Consider the following 17675-nt stretch of genomic DNA (forward strand, 5'->3'; position numbering starts at 1 on the left):
CGGGTGCAGGAGTTCCCAGGTGATCTAATGCACCGGGAGGCTGGAGACGCTCGGATCTGGAGAGGAGGCGGCACTTGTGCAGTGCAGTCGGGAAAGAGAGGAGGGGCTGGGCCGTTGCCTTTAGGCGGCCAGGTGTTAGGACCGGAGTACAAGCCGCCAGCCGAGCGGAGCCGGGCCCCGAGGCAGCCCAGCCACAGGGCGGTAACCTTTGGCCACATTTGGCCTCCGGCCGCCGCCAGAGCCGCTCCGCCCCCGCCGCCTCGCCCCCACCGCCCCGCCCCGCTATTGGCCGCCTCCCCAGCCGGGACAGCGGCCTCGGCCAATGGGACTGGCGCGCGCCGGAAGCCGGAAGCGCGGCCGCGGCTGCGGCGTTCCCCCCTCAGCAGCTGTTGTCCGGCACCATGCGAGGCCTCGGGCCAGGCTTGACGGCCAGGCGTTTTCTCCCGCTGCGGTGCCCCCCGCGGCCGCCCGGGCCCCGGCTGGCGAGCGGGCAGGCGGCCGGCGCCCTGGAGCGGGCCATGGACGAGCTGCTGCGCCGCGCGGTGCCGCCGACGCCGGCCTACGAGCTGCGCGAGAAGACACCGGCGCCCGCCGAGGGTCAGTGCGCGGACTTCGTGAGCTTCTACGGTGGGCTGGCCGAGACGGCCGAGCGGGCCGAGCTGCTGGGCCGCCTGGCGCGGGGCTTCGGCGTGGACCACGGCCAGGTGGCGGAGCAGAGCGCCGGCGTGCTCCATCTGCGCCAGCAGCAGCGGGAGGCGGCGGTGCTTTTGCAGGCCGAGGACCGGCTGCGCTACGCGCTGGTGCCGCGCTATCGCGGCCTCTTCCACCACATCAGCAAGCTGGACGGCGGCGTGCGCTTCCTGGTGCAGCTGCGGGCCGATCTGCTGGAGGCGCAGGCCCTCAAGCTGGTGGAGGGGCCGGACGTCCGGGTAAGGGGCCGCCCTCGACCCCCCGGCAGCGCGGACTGGCCGCCCTCCTTGAGTAGTCCTCACTTGCCCCTTCCAAGTCCCACACACCCCGCCTTCCCTGCCTGAAACCATGCTCACTTCGCCCGCAGTTACCGCCCGCCAACTGTGTCCCCTTCCCACGCTGAGTCCTGGCCTCGTCAGAGCACACCCCCGCCTCCCTCCAGTCTGTCCTTGAAGTCCTCACTTGTATAGTGTTTACTAAATACTCAGCACTTGGTGGCCTTTAAGGTAACTGTCACCTCTCGTACCTGATTAGTGTGTGCTCTACAGTCTCTTTAAATTATTATAGCTGAGAAGTGTTTCATCTATATGGTATACCTGAACTAGAGTATCGGACTGAGCATCAGGCAGTCTTCTGAGACCCTGGATGGTGGTTCAGAAGTTCATTGGGCACCCGCTATGTGTGAGACATTGTCCTGAGAAGTCCTGTGAAATGCACAAAGGTAAATAGGACTCAAGGTCACCACCACCACCCAGGAGTCTCCATGGCTTCTGGCCTTCTCTGTGCTCCATGACTTTTGGGAGGGCATTTAACTCCGTGAGTTCAGTACTTAATGTGATGATTCTCAGTTGACGTGAGGTAATCAGGCATTAGCACAGTTCATTCATGTTAGATGCAGATACATACTTTGAGATTTAAATGATTATGACCCGAAAGAAGGCCTAGAGCAACATATACTCTTCTTTTATACTGTTAGTATTAAATACGGCGAAAAACTAACCTGCCCTTTTTTTATTTTTATTTGTGTTGCCCAGACTGGAGTACAGTGGTGCTATCACGGCTCACTGCAGCCTTGACTTCCCCATGCTCAAGCAATCTTCCCACCTCAGCATCCTGAGTAGCTGGGACTACAGGCGCAGGCCACCATGCCCAGCTGATTTTTGTGTTTTTTGGTAGAGAGGGCGTTTCACCATGTGGCGCAGGCTTAACCTGCCCTTTTAATGAACGAAAAATGATGTAAATGTTTCAGGAGGTTTTGGACATTCAGAAGTTTGTTGTGTGCAGTTGGTGTTTAAAAAAAAATTGAACATTTGAATGATTATGACTTGACCCATTTAAGAACTCTAATACTGGTTTAATAGTTTTCATTCCTTCAGTCTTACGTGGGTGATAACACGTATCCCTTTTACAGTAAAGGAGAACATGCTGAGGTTGTGTGACTTGTCCTTAAATTCAGAGCATAAGCTCTTGCTGATCACCCACCCAAATCCAGGGTTATTTGCACTATGTTTATATCACTGTCTTACTGTTAATCAGATGTTTATTAGAAACTTTCTTTTTTGGATACTTAGATGCATAAAATTGGGCATAATTAAGTATGGGATTAATGTCAAGAGAGACAACAGTGGCCGTGATTTGATTCCCCATGATAGTTGGTTAATTTACAGTGCTAAGTGTTACTGAGGGCCAGGCATCTTTGGCCATAAGATTCTCAGACAGAAAGCCCACAGTTGCTAATTGCATGACACAGAATCAGTCATGAATTCTTACTGTGTTGAATTATCATGTTCTGGGCTCAAGCCTAGTCTGAATAGCTGAGCTTTTCTGATCCACACTTGGACATAGTACTTGCAATATATCATCCCCCCGAGTAAATGATCAGCTCCTCGAAAACTGGGAAACTTGTCTTTAAATTTCTTGCATAGCAGAATGATGAATGAATCATTGCAATAGATTCCTGGGTGTCCTGGCATAAGACACACTTGACACACTAATCATTCAGCATTTGTGTGGAGGTGAGACTGCCCCACACTCTGTCATAGATTTGTGAGCCTGAGAGGAAGCCATGAAGGACTTGAAAGGTTTCTGCGCAGCTGAGAGGGTCCTCATATCAGACATTTGGACAACTTTGTCCCTCATTGATTTCTCACATCCAGTCCAATTCTGAAATCTCTGGTTCTGTGAGATGTTGTGGAATACATCCTTTTGTTCTTCCCCACTCAAGAAAACTCTTGGTTAGTGCATCATTGGAAAGGAACACGTTTTATGGTAACTGAACACACTCATATCCAGACTTGACTGTTGAGAGAAAGGAGCTGGCCCCTGGGAAATACAGAGGCTGCTGAGTCCTCAGACATTCACAAGTTTCCTTGCTTTTTGACCAAGGCTGTCTATATACATAAGGGAAAATAACATTGCATACTGTAATACTAGGCCAAAAGTCCTGTGGACCAGAGATGTTTATCAAACAGAGTGAATAACGGCAGCCTGATCTTTGCCTCTGCATATGGTTTGGACATAATGGCTGCAGGTGCCTTTCTGTGATTGCTTTGTTGTGCCCCTTCCATTTCTTTACCTAGAAACCCCAGCCTTATATTCAGTGCATGGAACTGTTAGTAGCTGAACCTATTAATTCCCTTCCCCTTCCCTTGTTCTACATAGTTAAGTTTTCTCATATATACACATATATATGTATGTGTATATGTGTGTGTGTGTGTGTGTGTATATATATAGGTTTTTGTTTATGGTTTTTTTGTTCATATTTTTTGTTTATGTTTTTTCTTGTTATGTTTCCCAGGCTGGTCTTGAACTCCTGGCCTCAAGCAAGCAATCCTCCAATCCCAAGTGCTGGGATTATAGATAGGTGTGAGCCCAGATGTAATTTTTTTTTAATCCCTGTCATTTAAATAAGACTTAGAATACAGTTAGATTGTTCTGTACCTATAAACTATCAATTGGGATCTGATATTGTAACCTGTCACCAGGATCACTTAATGTGGTATGATCCGATCTACTTTTTTTATCTTATCTTTTTTTTTTTTTTTTGGAGACAGAGTGTTTCTCTGTTGCCCAGGCTGGAGTATAGCAGCGCTCTCTTGGCTCACTGCAACCTCCGCCTCCCAGGTTCAAGTGATTCTCCTGCCTCAGCCTCCCGAGTAGCTGGGATTACTTGCGCTTGCCAACGCGCCTGGCTAATTTTTGTATTTTTAGTAGAGATGGCGTTTCGCTATGTTGGCCAGGCTGGTCTCGAACTCCTCACCTCAGATGATCCGCCTGCCTTGGCCTTCCAAAATGCTGGAATTACAGATGTGAACCACTGTGCCCGGCTGCGTTCTTAACTTTTTAAAATGTTCTTTTCCTCTGGTCCGAGTGAGTTTGGAGGCTTATTACTGCCTGGATTTGTGGCCTCCTGAACGTAGAGGAGTTTGTAGGTATGTGTGTCCCTGTGGTTGCATAGTAGGTGTGGGTATGAGCATGTGATGTGTCTGGGGGATGGTGGTTTATAGGCTTTTTGTTTTTCTCCAGAGGCCCAGTTGGTTGATGACTTCAGTTTCTTAGAGGTGAAATCCCAGTGAAACCGAGTCAAGTCCCCAGTAGAGGGGAAGGTCTGAGCGAGGTTCAGTGATTTGTGGGCACTCGAGGGAGATTGGCCTTTAATTCATGGAAAGGGTTCCTGATGGGCGGTTTGGACCTTGGAGTTAGGGTGGAATGAGAGGTACTCAAACCTTAACAGAGGCACAGAAACTAGAGAAGGGACCTGGTTCCCACTGCCACAGCCACCCGGCCATGCTAGACACCTGTGTACCCTCTGCCTTTTAGTTAACTGAGTACTCCTTGTTGGTTCTAGTAAATTCTGTGCTTAGCTATGCTAAATAATACTTATTTTTAGATAGGAAAGTGTACCCATAGTATAAAGTGTACACCTGCGGAGTGGCAGCTTATGTGAGTGGGAATTGTCCCCAAATTTCTCAGCCTCTGCAGTGCTACCCTCATCCATGACTCTACCCTCCCTTCCCCAGCACAGGGCTTCTGGACAAGGGAAGGTAACTTTTCTTCACATACCAAAATAAGCAGATCTTGATAGAGCTTCAAAAGAGAGGGAACCAGTTTCTCTTTTAAAAGGAAAAGTGGGCTGGTCTAAACAGGGTCATACAAGTCAATGGAATTAACAATACAGAATACACAGAGCCGGGTGCCGTGGCACGCACCTGTAGTCCCTACTACTTGGGAGGTTCAGCTGATCCCAGAAGTTCAAGTCCAGCCTGGGCAACAGAGCAAGACCTGCCTCTGAAAAAAAAATAAGAAGCACTCCAGCAGAATACACTGAGAACTGTCGCTGCCCTTAGCATCACCAGGATATTCCCCACAGTTATGTTTCTCAGTCTTGTATTGGTGATAAATGGTACCTGAATTAATGCACGTACAAGTCGCAGAGGCCTCTTTCCCTGGTGTTTGTATCCCAGCAACGTTGCCGCGTGCTGTGGCTCATCCCAGCCTGAACAGCTGCTGCCGGTGTTAGAACTGAGCAACGGAGACTTCTAACCTTTAGCCTAGATTCCCAGTTCTCGTGTACCAGTGTCACATTTTGTAGCTGTCAGGAGCCCAAAATAGAATGAAGAGATTTGTAGGGGAGGAGCTTTCATCAGCCAAACCATTTCTTTCATAATTAATATTAAATTGATAGTAAAACTAGGTATTTCCAGCTTTTTTCCTGTCACGAACTTAAGACAGATACCGGTACCTCTTACGCAGAGCTCAGCTCATCCGTTCCTAAACTGGGGTACAGAAGCCCTCCTGGCCCCTGGGATGGTCCATAGATAAGTATCAGAGGAGTCCATGAACCCCAGGAAAATGTATGCACAATTTTATTAATGTATTTGCAATGTTCTGGGGGTAGGACCTGTGGTTTTTAGCACATACTCAAGAGTGTGAGAGGATCCCAGAAAGATTAAGGATTGCTGTAGTCAAATGCAGAAAATGCAGTTTTATAAAGGGCCATTCTGTGTCACCTAGCAAACAATCTCTCTCATCCTCCCCTCTTGCTACTTCTTAATCACCATTCATTCCATTTTTCCATCTTTTTCATTTGATATCCATCTATTAGTGAATGCTTTGCGAACCATAGAAATGAATCAGAAGTGGACCCTGCCTTTATGGAGTTTACAACCAAGTAAAGGAGATTCAGTGATGGAATATAGAGTTAAAAGGAATTGCAAAGATCGTCTGGTCCAGCTGTCTATCCAATGCTTAAATCCCCTTTCAAACAGCTCCGCTGAGTTCTGTCCACCTGTGCTTGGTGACTTCCAGTGCTGAGGGTCACCGTCTCCCAGGATGACCTCTGTGGACAGCTCCAGCTATTCAAAAGTTCCTCTTTACACTAAATTGAGTCCACGTCTGACTGCCCATGACTTCCACCAGGCAGTCCTAGATTTCCTTCCCCAGCCCCCACGGAGTCACACAGAACAAATTTGTTGCCTCTTTCGTGCCCTAGTGCTTAAACATGTAAAAGGAGACCTCACCTCCTTCCGAAAACTTCTCTGAGCCATCACCGCAAAACCTGCAACTCTTCCTCATGCGACAAAGTTCTGAGACCTTTCACCCTTTAACAGGGATTAAAATGTAAAATTTTTCTATAAAATTTGGAAGCTGAGACAGGAGAATCGCTTAAACCCAGGGGGCAGAGGTCACAGTGAGCTGAGATTGCACCACTGCACTCCAGCCTGGGTGACAGAGCAAGACTTCGTCTCTCAACAACAACAAAAAAAATTGTAGCTGTTGTAAAGCCATTCTTATAGGTGTTGCCCATTGTGTTCTTCGTGACCCTTATAGAGAGATTCAGAAGGTCATTCTTGTATCAGATGTCCTGAGATGTTTACTGTTATTTAATAATAATGTTCAGTGGATCTGTTAATATGTAGTTTATGAGTAACAAAGACCCAAAATAACAGTGATTTGAATATGACGGAAGTTTGTCTCTCATGTGAAAGTCTAGAGGTGGGCAGCCCAGAGCTGATTCTGCTCTTTGGTGCTCTTGGTGGATCCAGACTTGAATCTTGTTGCTCTGCCCAGAAAAACCATCTCCAAAGCCACACCGTGGCCCAGGATGGCTGCTCCAGTGCCAGCCATCACACCACCTTCCAGTCTGCAGTGGAAAGGACAAAGAAAAAGATGGGCCAAGGGCCTGCTCCTGCTGTCTTTTCAAGTTCCCCAAAGTGGCTGCAGGAGACCTCTGCTTACCCCTCCTTGGCCAGAACTCTGTCACATGGCTGCCCCCAGCCGCAGTGCAATCTTTGTTCTGGACAGCTGTGTCCCTAGCTGAAAAGTGAGGCTTCTGTTAATTTGGAAGAAAAGGGATACAGCCACTGGGGAACAACAAGCCGTGGTTGTGCAGGCAGCACCGAGATGACGCTGCTCCTGCTCGGGGCCTTGTGTTCTGCTCTTGCTGGAAAAGCTTCAGTGCAGATGTATCTTGGGTCAAGTCAATTCACATCATTTTTGGAAGTAGATACAATATAAATAAGTGAAGCAAAATTAGGATAATTTCATCAACTCTGAAATGCGTTGGTTGCCAGACACACTATTATTTTACGTCCCTCTAAGGTAGGTTAAAAATGCTGCCAGTTACGGCGGGGCACAGTGGCTGACGCCTGTAATCCCAGCACTTTGAGAGGACAAGGCAGGCAGATTGCCTGAGCTCAGGAGCTCAAGACCACCCTGGGCAACGTGGCAAAACCCCATTTCTACAAAAAATACAAAAAAAAATTATCCAGGCTTGGTGGCGCTCACCTACAGTCCCAGCTCCTTGGGGGGCTGAGACAGGAGGACCACTTGAGCCCAGGAGGTCAAGGCTGCAGTGAGCCGTGTTCATGCCATTGCACTCCAGCCTGGGTGACAGAGTGAGACCCCGTCTCTCAAAAAAAAATGCTGCCAATTAGACTGTGACCCGCCATCATTCGAAAGATGCATCCTGACTTGAGAGATGTTAAAATATGAAAATGTACATCTCTGAGTTGATGAAATAGGTTTCCTGAGCCAAGTACTTGTTTTTCTTAGGAAATGTAGGCGTAATGTTTTGACGTATCAAAGAAGGTTCCTGAGAGGATGAGGACAGTGCTGTTGACACCCTTGCTGTCTTAGTGTTTCCCTTACAGTGCATCTTTCATTGTTATGTTGATTTTATATGATTAGTATGCTCACTATGGTGAACGAATTGGAACATATTATTTGATTTGGGCAACTTAGTTCAAATTGAATTGTTTCCATTCAGAGGTCTTAACAGACTGAAGTAGTTAAGTCTAAATAGAGCATTGAATGAAAGCCTGACTTGGTTTGAGGTGAGAGTCTGACAGAGGAATCTTGGGAAAAGCTGTTTGGAGAATCGTCTTGCACAGTTGCTTCTGTATCGTGCTTGAACGTTTTCATTCCCTGCACTGACCACAACACAGAGATGGGCTTGATCTGTTGCGCATTGAAGGCCTGGGATTTATCTTCTCCTTTTCAGGAAATGAATGGGGTGCTGAAGGGAATGCTGTCAGAATGGTTTTCCTCTGGGTTCCTGAACCTAGAACGGGTTACCTGGCATTCACCGTGTGAAGTGCTTCAGAAAATCAGTGAGTAAGTATTAAGGTTTCCATTTTCTTTGTAAATATATTTTTCATATATATTTATATATGTTTTATATTGGCTAAAAGCTAACCTGTCTCCATTCACATGTACAGTTTATTTCAAGTCTAATAAAATCCAAACACAGTATTTGCAAATGCTGCAGCTGTCACCACACATGATACGAAGATCATGGAGGAAGAGGAAAGGGTACCAAGAGAAACTGATGCATCTGTCAGTGACCTGCGCGTGAGGTCTTATTTGTGTCCTCTTATTTAAAGCAAACACACCCATTTTCTCTCGTCCCAAGACCCCATGATCAGAGTTGTAGAAACTCACTGGACCAAGCATTTACATTCATAATCAAAACAGCATTTAGCCCACGTGGTGGTTAAGATTTCTCCCTGGGTTAAAATCTCTAAACAAACTACATCGTGTGTTACATCCAGGACCCAGTATAACACAGGCTAGCATGTCATGGTGCCCTCACAACCTTTGCACGTAGGCATTTTCACATTACATGTTGTCCCATGGAATCCAAGGTTTGAAAAGTGTCCTGTTTGAAATGTAACCAATTCAATTCAAAGGGCTGACAGTGCTTGCTGCTATTTCACAAAATAGCGGTGGGGTGAGCTTGCTGGAAGACACCAGATGAGCCCCCTGATTGCAGCACTGACAAGGCTTCACAGAGATCCCGAGGAAAGAAAAGACACAGTGTTCAACACCAAGCATTTGATTAGGTTTCACGTGAACATCTGCATGAATCCTTCCCCAGAGCCTCACAAACTCCTCTTAAAACTGGTATTAAAATTGGAGCACAGTTTGTGTGTAAAATGGTCATTCACTGTAGTTCCTTTCAGTGGGTGCTGTTTCTCATGAAAATGACTTTCTTTGAATTTTCCAGAAGAGTCCATTAAAGCTCTATTTAAAGAACTTGTTTGACTTAGACGAATAGTATGAATAGGAGTCAGCAGCCGTTGCTTGTGAATTATGCATTTGTCTTATCTCTTTATAAATTTCGCCCCAGGGCTGAGGCTGTGCATCCTGTAAAAAATTGGATGGACATGAAGCGCCGCGTTGGGCCCTACAGAAGATGTTACTTCTTTTCTCACTGTTCGACCCCTGGGGAGCCCCTGGTCGTTTTGCACGTGGCACTGACTGGTGACATCTCCAGCAACATCCAGGTACCTGCGATGGTCAATTTGGGACAAGATAGGCACCCCACAGAGCCCCTTGTGTTTTTGTTTTGTTTTGTTTTTACTTGATTTTACCCTCTTTTTTTTTTTTTCTTCAAATGTTTTGGGCTTTTTTAAATTGGTTAAATAAAATCTCTAGATTTGTAGGTGTAGAGTGTAGAAGTGTAGCAGGCAGACAGTTATGGAGCAAGGTGAGCATTCATCTGGCTGTGTTGATCTTAGGTTCAGATACAGTTAAAGTCTATCACAGAACATCTTAGTGAGGCAGAAAATAATTGTGAAGGAAGAAGAGACAGATACCTGGTTCATACATGGTTCACCTTTACAGCTTTTGTTAAGTGCCTGTGGGGAGTTTTGAAAGATACTTGATTAGCAAATTGAAAGAGGCACTCCATCCCTTATGCCTGATGTGGGCCCAGGACACTCCTTGGCGAGTAGAGGTTATGGGACTTGTGGTTTATAGCCCCGTCCTGTGGCAAGCTGCTCTGCTCGTGGATGAGTTTGGCAAGAATGTCTGAAACACTCCTGCAGGCCCATGGGGGCAGAAGAACCAGGGAACACATTGCAGGGTCTGGAAATAGGAGTGCTAAAGACAAGTGGCAGGGAGCATGAGACCCCTGGGGCAGTGTAGGTTTGCTCAGACCAAGAGGACATGAGGGGCTGTTAGGAAGCTAAGTGGATGATGGCCCGTCACAAGGTAGGTGCCCTAAGCAGGTGTCCTGCTGAGAAGTTAGAGAAGCTGAGTAGGGCAAATGAGCGACATTCCTGATCACCAAGGAGAAACACATTCCCTTACAATGTTTGTGTGTGAAAGAGTCACACTCCGACGCCCTCTTGGTGGGACTGGGGGCCATTCTGACTTCTCTGAGGGCAATTTGGCAACATGGATGAAAATTCAGAATGTGCATTCCTTCTGGCCTAACAGTTCCACTCTTAGGAACTTCTCCTGCGGAGATGCTCAGCCCTGAGAGTCAGATGGCTATTCCTGCAGCATTGCTGACAGTTCAGAAGGCTGGAGATGATAACCTAGGGTCCATCAGGAGAGAATGGGCTCCAGGAGGGCGGTGTAGACACGTGGCGTGGCCTCGCGTACATCAGATATCTGTGCATGTATTTAAATATTGTTGTAGGTTTATATTTTGACATGGAAAGCCAGCCTTGACTTATTGTTGAGGAGAAGTTCAGGTTTACACAGTAGCATGTGTATGGTGTGGTCTTATGAATAATATTAATAATATCTGTTGAGTATGTGCTCTGTGCCTGTCAGTCTGTGAAGCACATTTTGTGTGTTATTGCTTTGAGCACCCTGTGATTTAGGTGGTGGTGGTGTTTTTTTTTTTTTTTCGAAGCGGAGTTTTGCTCTTCTTGCCCAGGCTAGAGTGCAGTGGTGCTGTCTCGGCTCACTGCAACCTCCACCTCCCGGGTACAAGCGATTCTTCTGCCTCAGCCTCCCGAGTAGCTGGGACTACAGGCATGTGCCACCATGCCCAGCTAATTTTTTTGTATTTTTAGCAGAGATGGGATTTCACCATGTTGGCCAGGCTGGTCTCGAACTCCTGACCTCAGGTGATCTGCCCACCGTGGCTTCCCAAAGTGCTGGGACTACAGGCGTGAGCCACCGCGCCCAGCTGATTTAGGTATTGTTATGAGAAAACTGAGGCTTAGGGGAACATCTGCAACTTACCCATGATCATCAAGCGAGTAAGGGTGGAACTGGAATTCAGACCCAGCTCACATCCTGACTCTAAGGGCACGTGAGAATGTGCGTGGGTACGTAGTCCTGTGTACATTTGTGTGCGTACCGAGAGCCTCTGAGACAGGCCTAGAAAGCTGTTCATCAAAAGGGCAGTAGCAACAGGCATGGAGATTAGATTTTGGAGTAATTGGTTATTTTTTTTTTTATGCATGGTGGTTTTTTTTTTTGCCTCTTTTTGTTTTATTCACTTTGCTTTGTAAATTTTTTGCCTGTTTGACATTATACATGCCTCACTTGTATAACCGAAGAAACTTTTGTTTTTATTTTGAAAACTTTAAAAAAAGATTGCTGGGATTTTTGCATAAGGAATCACAAGATAACTTGCAGACTTCTTAAAAAACAAAGGAGAGCCAGGCGCAGTGGCTGTCGCCTGGAATCCCAACACTTCGGGAGGCCGAGGAGGCAGCCGGATCACCTGAGGTCAGGAGTTCCAGACCAGCCCGGCCAACATGGCGAAACGCCGTCTCTACTAAAAATACAAAAATTAGCCGGGTGTGGTGGTGTGCACCTGTAGCCCCAGCTACTTGGGAGTCTGAGACACAAATGAGAATCACTTGCCACTAGGCAGAGGTTGCAGTGAGCCGAGATCGTGCCACTGAACTCCAGCCTGGGCGACAGAGCAAGACTCCGTCTCAAAAAAAAAAAAAAAAGAGAAAGAAAAAGATAGGAGATAAGCCTGGGAGTGATGTGAAGTGAGCTCTGTTCTGTGAACCACAGAGCTCTTCCATAGAGCACGGTGCAGGACAGCAGGCCCCTCTCGGGCCTCGGAGGATATGTCCTTCGTATCAGGAGCTCTCCCCCTTTCCTCACAGCAGCATTTCTTCACTTTGTCGGAGTTACAGACCCTGTTAAGAATCTGGAGGGAAAAATGCTGAGGATGTTTTCCTCAGGGCAGATATGCATAGACTCACACATTCCATACACAATTTCTTTCTTTTTTTTTTTTTTTTTTTTTTTGAGACGGAGTCTCGCTCTGTGCCCGGGCTGGAGTGCAGTGGCATGATCTCAGCTCTCTGCAAGCTCCGCCTCCCGGGTTCACACCATTCTCATGCCTCAGTATCCATAGTAGCTGGGACTACAGGCACCCGCCACCACGCCCGGCTCATTTTTTTGTATTTTTAGTAGAGATGGGGTTTCACCGTGTTAGCCAGGGTGGTCTCGATCTCCTGACCTTGTGATCTGCCCACCTGGGCCTCCCAAAGTGCTGGGATTACAGGCGTGAGCCACCACGCCCGGCCTCCATACGCAATTTCAGACAGTTCATGGACTGACTACGAGACCTCATCTATGCAGTCTGAGCTAAACACTCCTACTTCCAGAATCGAAGGTAGCTGGTAGAAGTTAAAATAGTTTAAATGGGTTCTTCAAAAGTAAGCTAGTGTACCTGCTTCAAAGCAAATGAAAAGGTAGCCCCCTGCTATTCCACTGTTATCCAGTGAGCTTTGGAGTATTAAGGATTATGCTTCAGAGTATAAGGGATTAGAAAACGCTGCCGTCAGAATGAGAGGCAATAAACTCAGACTTCAGCTAAGCTACTTCCCAGTCTAGCTCGTTTCTTAGAATGCCTCGCAGGGATGTCTGCAAATGTGTTACCATTTAGGAAAAACAAAAATGGCACAAAACCCAAAAGGTACATGAAAAAGTCAAACAAAGGTATATTTCCTAAAAGAAAATTATACAGGACTGCTTATGGCCTCTTGAGAAATTTGAAAAACCTAGGGTTCAGAGAAAAGGAGGAAAAACAATTTAGTGGTGGGAAACATTAGTCCTTTAGGAGAAGCTGAAGGAACTGGAGCTGTTTGGTCTGAAGGATCCGTGTGTTATCGCTGAGTGTTGGCCGGAGAGTTTATGGAGCAAGTTTTTGTTTGCACAAGGGCCTAAAAGAGACGGAAACGGGCATACGTTGCTCTTCAGCAAAGTTTGCATGAAAAATTCAAAATGGCGGAAACGATGCAGCGCTGAGGACTCCCAGGCACGCTGTGGAGTCGCCTCCTCTAGAGAGTTTTCAAAACAGAGCAGCTTTTAGGCTCTGTAGCCTGAACCCCAGTTGGGGAGCCGAGGTCTCTTCCACTCCTTCAGTGCTCTGAGAATTGTCTTCTGGTCCCAGCAACAGGCTTGCCGCGTGGGCTGCAGAGCGGCCAAGCCATCCTTAGAACCATCGTTGTTGTTTTCCAGGCAATCGTGAAAGAACGTCCTCCATCAGAAACAGAAGAGAAGAACAAAATTGCTGCTGCCATCTTTTATTCCATCAGTTTGACCCAGCAGGGACTCCAAGGGGTGGAGCTGGGAACATTCCTCATAAAGCGAGTCGTCAAGGAGTTGCAGGTAAGCGACATGCGGGGAGCCCCAGTCACGCTTGGCTTCCATGTGGTCAGGTCGGCGAACCTCGTGGGGTGTCAGGTGCCATGAGGGACACAGATGAAGACAGGAGCTAAAGGGAGGGGCAGGGAGTAGAAAAGGTGCCAGAGGCCCCTTGGCAACTCCTAGGAGCCATGAGTCTCCCAGAGAGATGAGAATGATGCTAAGAGAGGCCTTCAACCCAGCCGCCCAGTTGCCTGCAAGACACAGTTGTGTTCTGAGGTCATCAGCTCTCTCTAGGGCGACCTCATTCTGACCTTCTCAGGGCACTCTTGATTTCATGTGTCATCCTGGTGTAAGTGTCACTCTGAAATGTCCCAGCCAGATGGCACAGCTGGTAGTCATCCTACCATACCTGTCCTCCCCCTGCCCCTGCCCACACTCTCAGGGCCTCTGACACCTGATGTGCTCTTAGCTTGGGCCTTCTCACGGCCTGTGAGGGAGTGCTGAGGTGAGACCAGACAGCTGGAAGGTAAATGCATCGGCTTAGTTTTGATCTAACTCTCCTCTCTTTGCTGCCCTGTGAAAAACATATTAACCATCCTACATCAGAAAGTTGATGTTCACTCCAGGCCTAGGCTTTCAAAAACCACCAACCTCATCAGGGACTTGGATAAATTCCAATGAGTAGAATCTAATGATTAGGTGCAGTAGCTAGATGTTTGCTAATGACTGGCTCTGAGCAGGGTGTTCACTGCGCTGGGGGCTGCACATGGCTGCAGCAGAGCCCTTCCTTTGAGGATGACAGTGTGGAGTGGGGACATGCTCCTAGTAAATTCATAATCAATTTCAAATTGAAGCCCTCAGGATTCAGCTGGGTGTGGGCTTCATTACCACGCCGCCATGTTTCCCCCGGGTAACAATGAGCTGTAGCTCATTCCCACAGTTTCCTCATTCCTCTGTCTTCGCTGAGGGTGGTGATGAGCAGGGCGGGGTGGGGAAATGTATCAGGGTAAGGAAGGCAGGAAGAGGAGGAGCAGATCCCGGGATTCAGGGGAGTTGGGCGTTAGCCCAGCAGCTGTCCTGAGGGTGCCGCTTAACTGCCCCTGGGCGGCCAGCCTAGAAGTCCTCAAAGGGAGTCCAGAAGGGAACGAATGGCCCCTCTGCATGGAGGCGCTCGTCAGGGTTTACAAAAGCAGAACACAGCTGGGCGCAGTGGCTCACGCCTGTAATCCCAGCCGAGGTAGGCAGATCACCTGGGGTCAGGAGTTCGAGACTAGCCTGGCGAACGTGGTGAAATCCCATCTCTACTAAAAATACAAAAATTAGGTATGGTGGCGCATGCCTGTAGTCCCAGCTACTCGGGAGGCTAAGGCAGGAGAATCACTTGAACCTAGGAGGCGGAGATTGCAGTGAGCCAAGACTGTACCATTGCACTCCAGCCTGGGAGCAAGACTGTCTCAAAAAAAAAAAAAAGGGGGTGGGGGGCAAAAAACCTGGGAGCTACCACGAATGCCCAACGAGAGGAACATGGTGAGGAAAATCATAATGGTCTTCTCTTTTCATATTACTCTGTGGTTAAAATTCTCTGTTTTTGAATTTTAAATGATAATGAGAAAATGCTCACGATATAAATTCATAATGCAAAATGTAAAATGTCTCACCCATGCAAAAATCGCATCAAGAAACACCAGGAGTTTACTTGAGCAGACTATCGAGAGTAGTTTTCGCAATGTAGTGGAGTATGATGGTTTTATTTTCTTCTGTCATTAATTTAAAAAAATATATATCTATAGTGAGCGTGTGTTACGTTTATAATCAGAAAGTAGTAGATTGTTTGAAACGATCATGAGATCTCTATCTAGTTGGGACAATAACGATTGAACCGTTTCATGTGATGTGGAGAGATCCCCGCAGCGTCCCCCTCCTCCCCTCTACCCCGTTCTGCACTCACTGTGGTGTGGCTGGGCAGCTAGTCGCTCACTCACCAGTCCCTGGCCCCTCGTCTGCCGAGCAGCAGAGTAGCTTCTGGGGCCTCACAGGTGGCCATGGGAGGAGCCTGGTGTTCGGGAAAGACAAGGCCTGCAGTGAGTAGCTGTGGTGCACCAAGCCCCACTCCCCACTGGCCAGCTGTCTGGTTTTAGGCAAGTCCCCCAACACTCTAGTCTCGGTTTTGCCGACATGAGAAGGGATGGTGGGGACGGAGACGCCCTGCCTTGGGGAGTCAGGATGCCTCCAGGGTCTGGCACACATCAGGTTCCTGATAAATATTTCTGGCTGGGCATGGTGGCGTGTGCCTGTGGTCCCAGCTACTCAACAGGCCGAGGCAGGAGGATGGCTTGGACCCAGAAGATCGAGGCTGCAGTGAGCCATGATGATGCCACTGCACTCCAGCCAGGGCAATAGAGCAAGACCCTGACTCTAAGAGAAAAAAAAAAAGTTCCTTGAAAGAAGATAAATATCATGTATCAGATGTCACTCTGACCGCTACACAGCAGCATATGAGCCGTAGGTTAAGAGGTGCTCCTGTGTTGGTAACATACCTGCTGAATTTGTGTTTTCTCCGCCTTCCTTTTCACCCCAACCATGCTTTACAGAGAGAGTTTCCTCACCTTGGGGTGTTTTCGAGTCTGTCACCTATACCTGGATTCACCAAATGGCTTCTGGGGCTTCTGAACTCGCAAACGAAGGAGCACGGGAGGAATGAACTCTTTACAGATTTGGAATGTAAGGAAATCTCGGAGATCACAGGTGGCCCCATTAATGAGACCCTCAAGCTCCTCCTCAGCAGCAGCGAGTGGGTGCAGTCGGAGAAGCTGGTGCGGGCGCTGCAGACTCCGCTGATGAGGCTGTGCGCCTGGTACCTGTATGGAGAGAAGCACCGCGGCTACGCGCTGAACCCGGTGGCCAACTTCCACCTTCAGAACGGGGCGGTGTTATGGCGCATCAACTGGATGGCGGATGTGAGCCTCAAAGGCATCACCGGCTCCTGCGGCCTGATGGCCAACTACCGCTACTTCCTGGAGGAGACAGGCCCCAACAGCACCTCCTACCTCGGCTCCAAGAACATCAAAGCCTCTGAGCAGGTCCTCAGCCTAGTGGCCCAGTTTCAGAGGAACAGCAAGCTCTGACAGTAAACCTCTCCTAAAGCACAGGGCCCCGGCTAAGAAAATGATCATTTTCAGGAGAGGCCGGGAGTTATGTATCTGAAGGAGCTTTCCAAGCAAAGCCAAAGTTGACTGTGTTCTTGTCCCGCAGCCAGGCCACACTGTGAGGCCAGGCCTCAACTTCCCTTGCCCTGGGCGAGGCATGCACCCATTGCAAGACGGTTGTGGGTGCGGGTGCACACAGATGGGTGGGTTGCTGTGCTGTCTCCAGAAGATTCTGTCGTTGCCCTTGGCCTGGCTCCGTGCCCGGGGCTGGTGCTGTGGTACCTACATCTTCAGGAAGCTGTGCAGCCTCTGCCATTGTCGTCCCAGGGGGATCCGGCATCCTCCTAAGGACCAGGGCGAGTGGCCCAGATAAGAATAGGTGTTCCTTTGCGCTCATAAAACAGAATGCGGCAGTGGTTGCTTTAGCCATTTCTCACCATGCAATGCAGAGGGATAAAGGGCTGTGCTACACTTCCCAGTTAAATTCTGAAGCTCATAAATGTATGAAAAGGTTTGTGATTTTGCACAAGGTGTGTGTAGTAAGTTAAATCGTTGAACACAAGAATGTTGCTGCTTGAGGCATAAGTTGGATAATAGGCTTTAAATGATCAGGGATTCAGGTTCATAATGAACTTCACAGTAAAGAACACATTTGTTCTGTAAAGCATTGAACATCTGATTATGTAATGGTGGTCATCTTCAAGATTAGAGACCTGGGAAGGCTGGAATCAGCCAGCCAGCCTACGGGAAGTTTGGGATGAAGGAGCCTGGGGTGTGTGGGATGAGAACAAAGATGAAGGAAGGGGCAGTCATTGTGCTTGTGGGATGAAGGCAGGTGTGTTTGTGTGTCTGTGTATGTGTGTATCAGTGCACGCCTGTGCATGTGCATGAGCGTGTCTGTGTGTATCAGTGCACGTCTGTGCACGTGCACGAGCGTGTCTGTATCAGTGCACGTCTGTGTGCACGTGCACAAGCATCTCT

At 48.2% G+C, this 17675-nt stretch overlaps 1 protein-coding gene across 1 annotated transcript; it reads left to right on the top strand.

Moving 5' to 3' along the window:
- Positions 1-346: 346 nt before the first annotated feature.
- MLYCD (malonyl-CoA decarboxylase) lies at positions 347-17358 on the top strand. Its single transcript, XM_024233683.3, has 5 exons — positions 347-929; positions 8192-8304; positions 9320-9476; positions 13420-13569; positions 16140-17358. The coding sequence occupies exons 1-5, from the start codon at positions 402-404 to the stop codon at positions 16671-16673; spliced, it is 1482 nt and encodes a 493-aa protein (XP_024089451.2). The 5' UTR covers positions 347-401; the 3' UTR covers positions 16674-17358.
- Positions 17359-17675: the final 317 nt, after the last annotated feature.

This window comes from Pongo abelii, chromosome 18 (genome assembly GCF_028885655.2).
Source record: "Pongo abelii isolate AG06213 chromosome 18, NHGRI_mPonAbe1-v2.0_pri, whole genome shotgun sequence".
Classification (NCBI taxonomy): Eukaryota; Metazoa; Chordata; class Mammalia; order Primates; family Hominidae; genus Pongo; species Pongo abelii.

What these genes read in the sequence shown, in the direction of transcription:
- MLYCD (XM_024233683.3), top strand. Translation starts at nt 402, where the DNA reads ATGCGAGGCCTCGGGCCAGGCTTGACGGCCAGGCGTTTTCTCCCGCTG. An exon ending in GTGCTTCAGAAAATCAGTGA is followed by an intron (nt 8,305 to 9,319) that starts GTAAGTATTAAG and finishes ATTTCGCCCCAG; the next exon opens with GGCTGAGGCTGTGCATCCTG. An exon ending in GAGTCGTCAAGGAGTTGCAG is followed by an intron (nt 13,570 to 16,139) that starts GTAAGCGACATG and finishes CATGCTTTACAG; the next exon opens with AGAGAGTTTCCTCACCTTGG.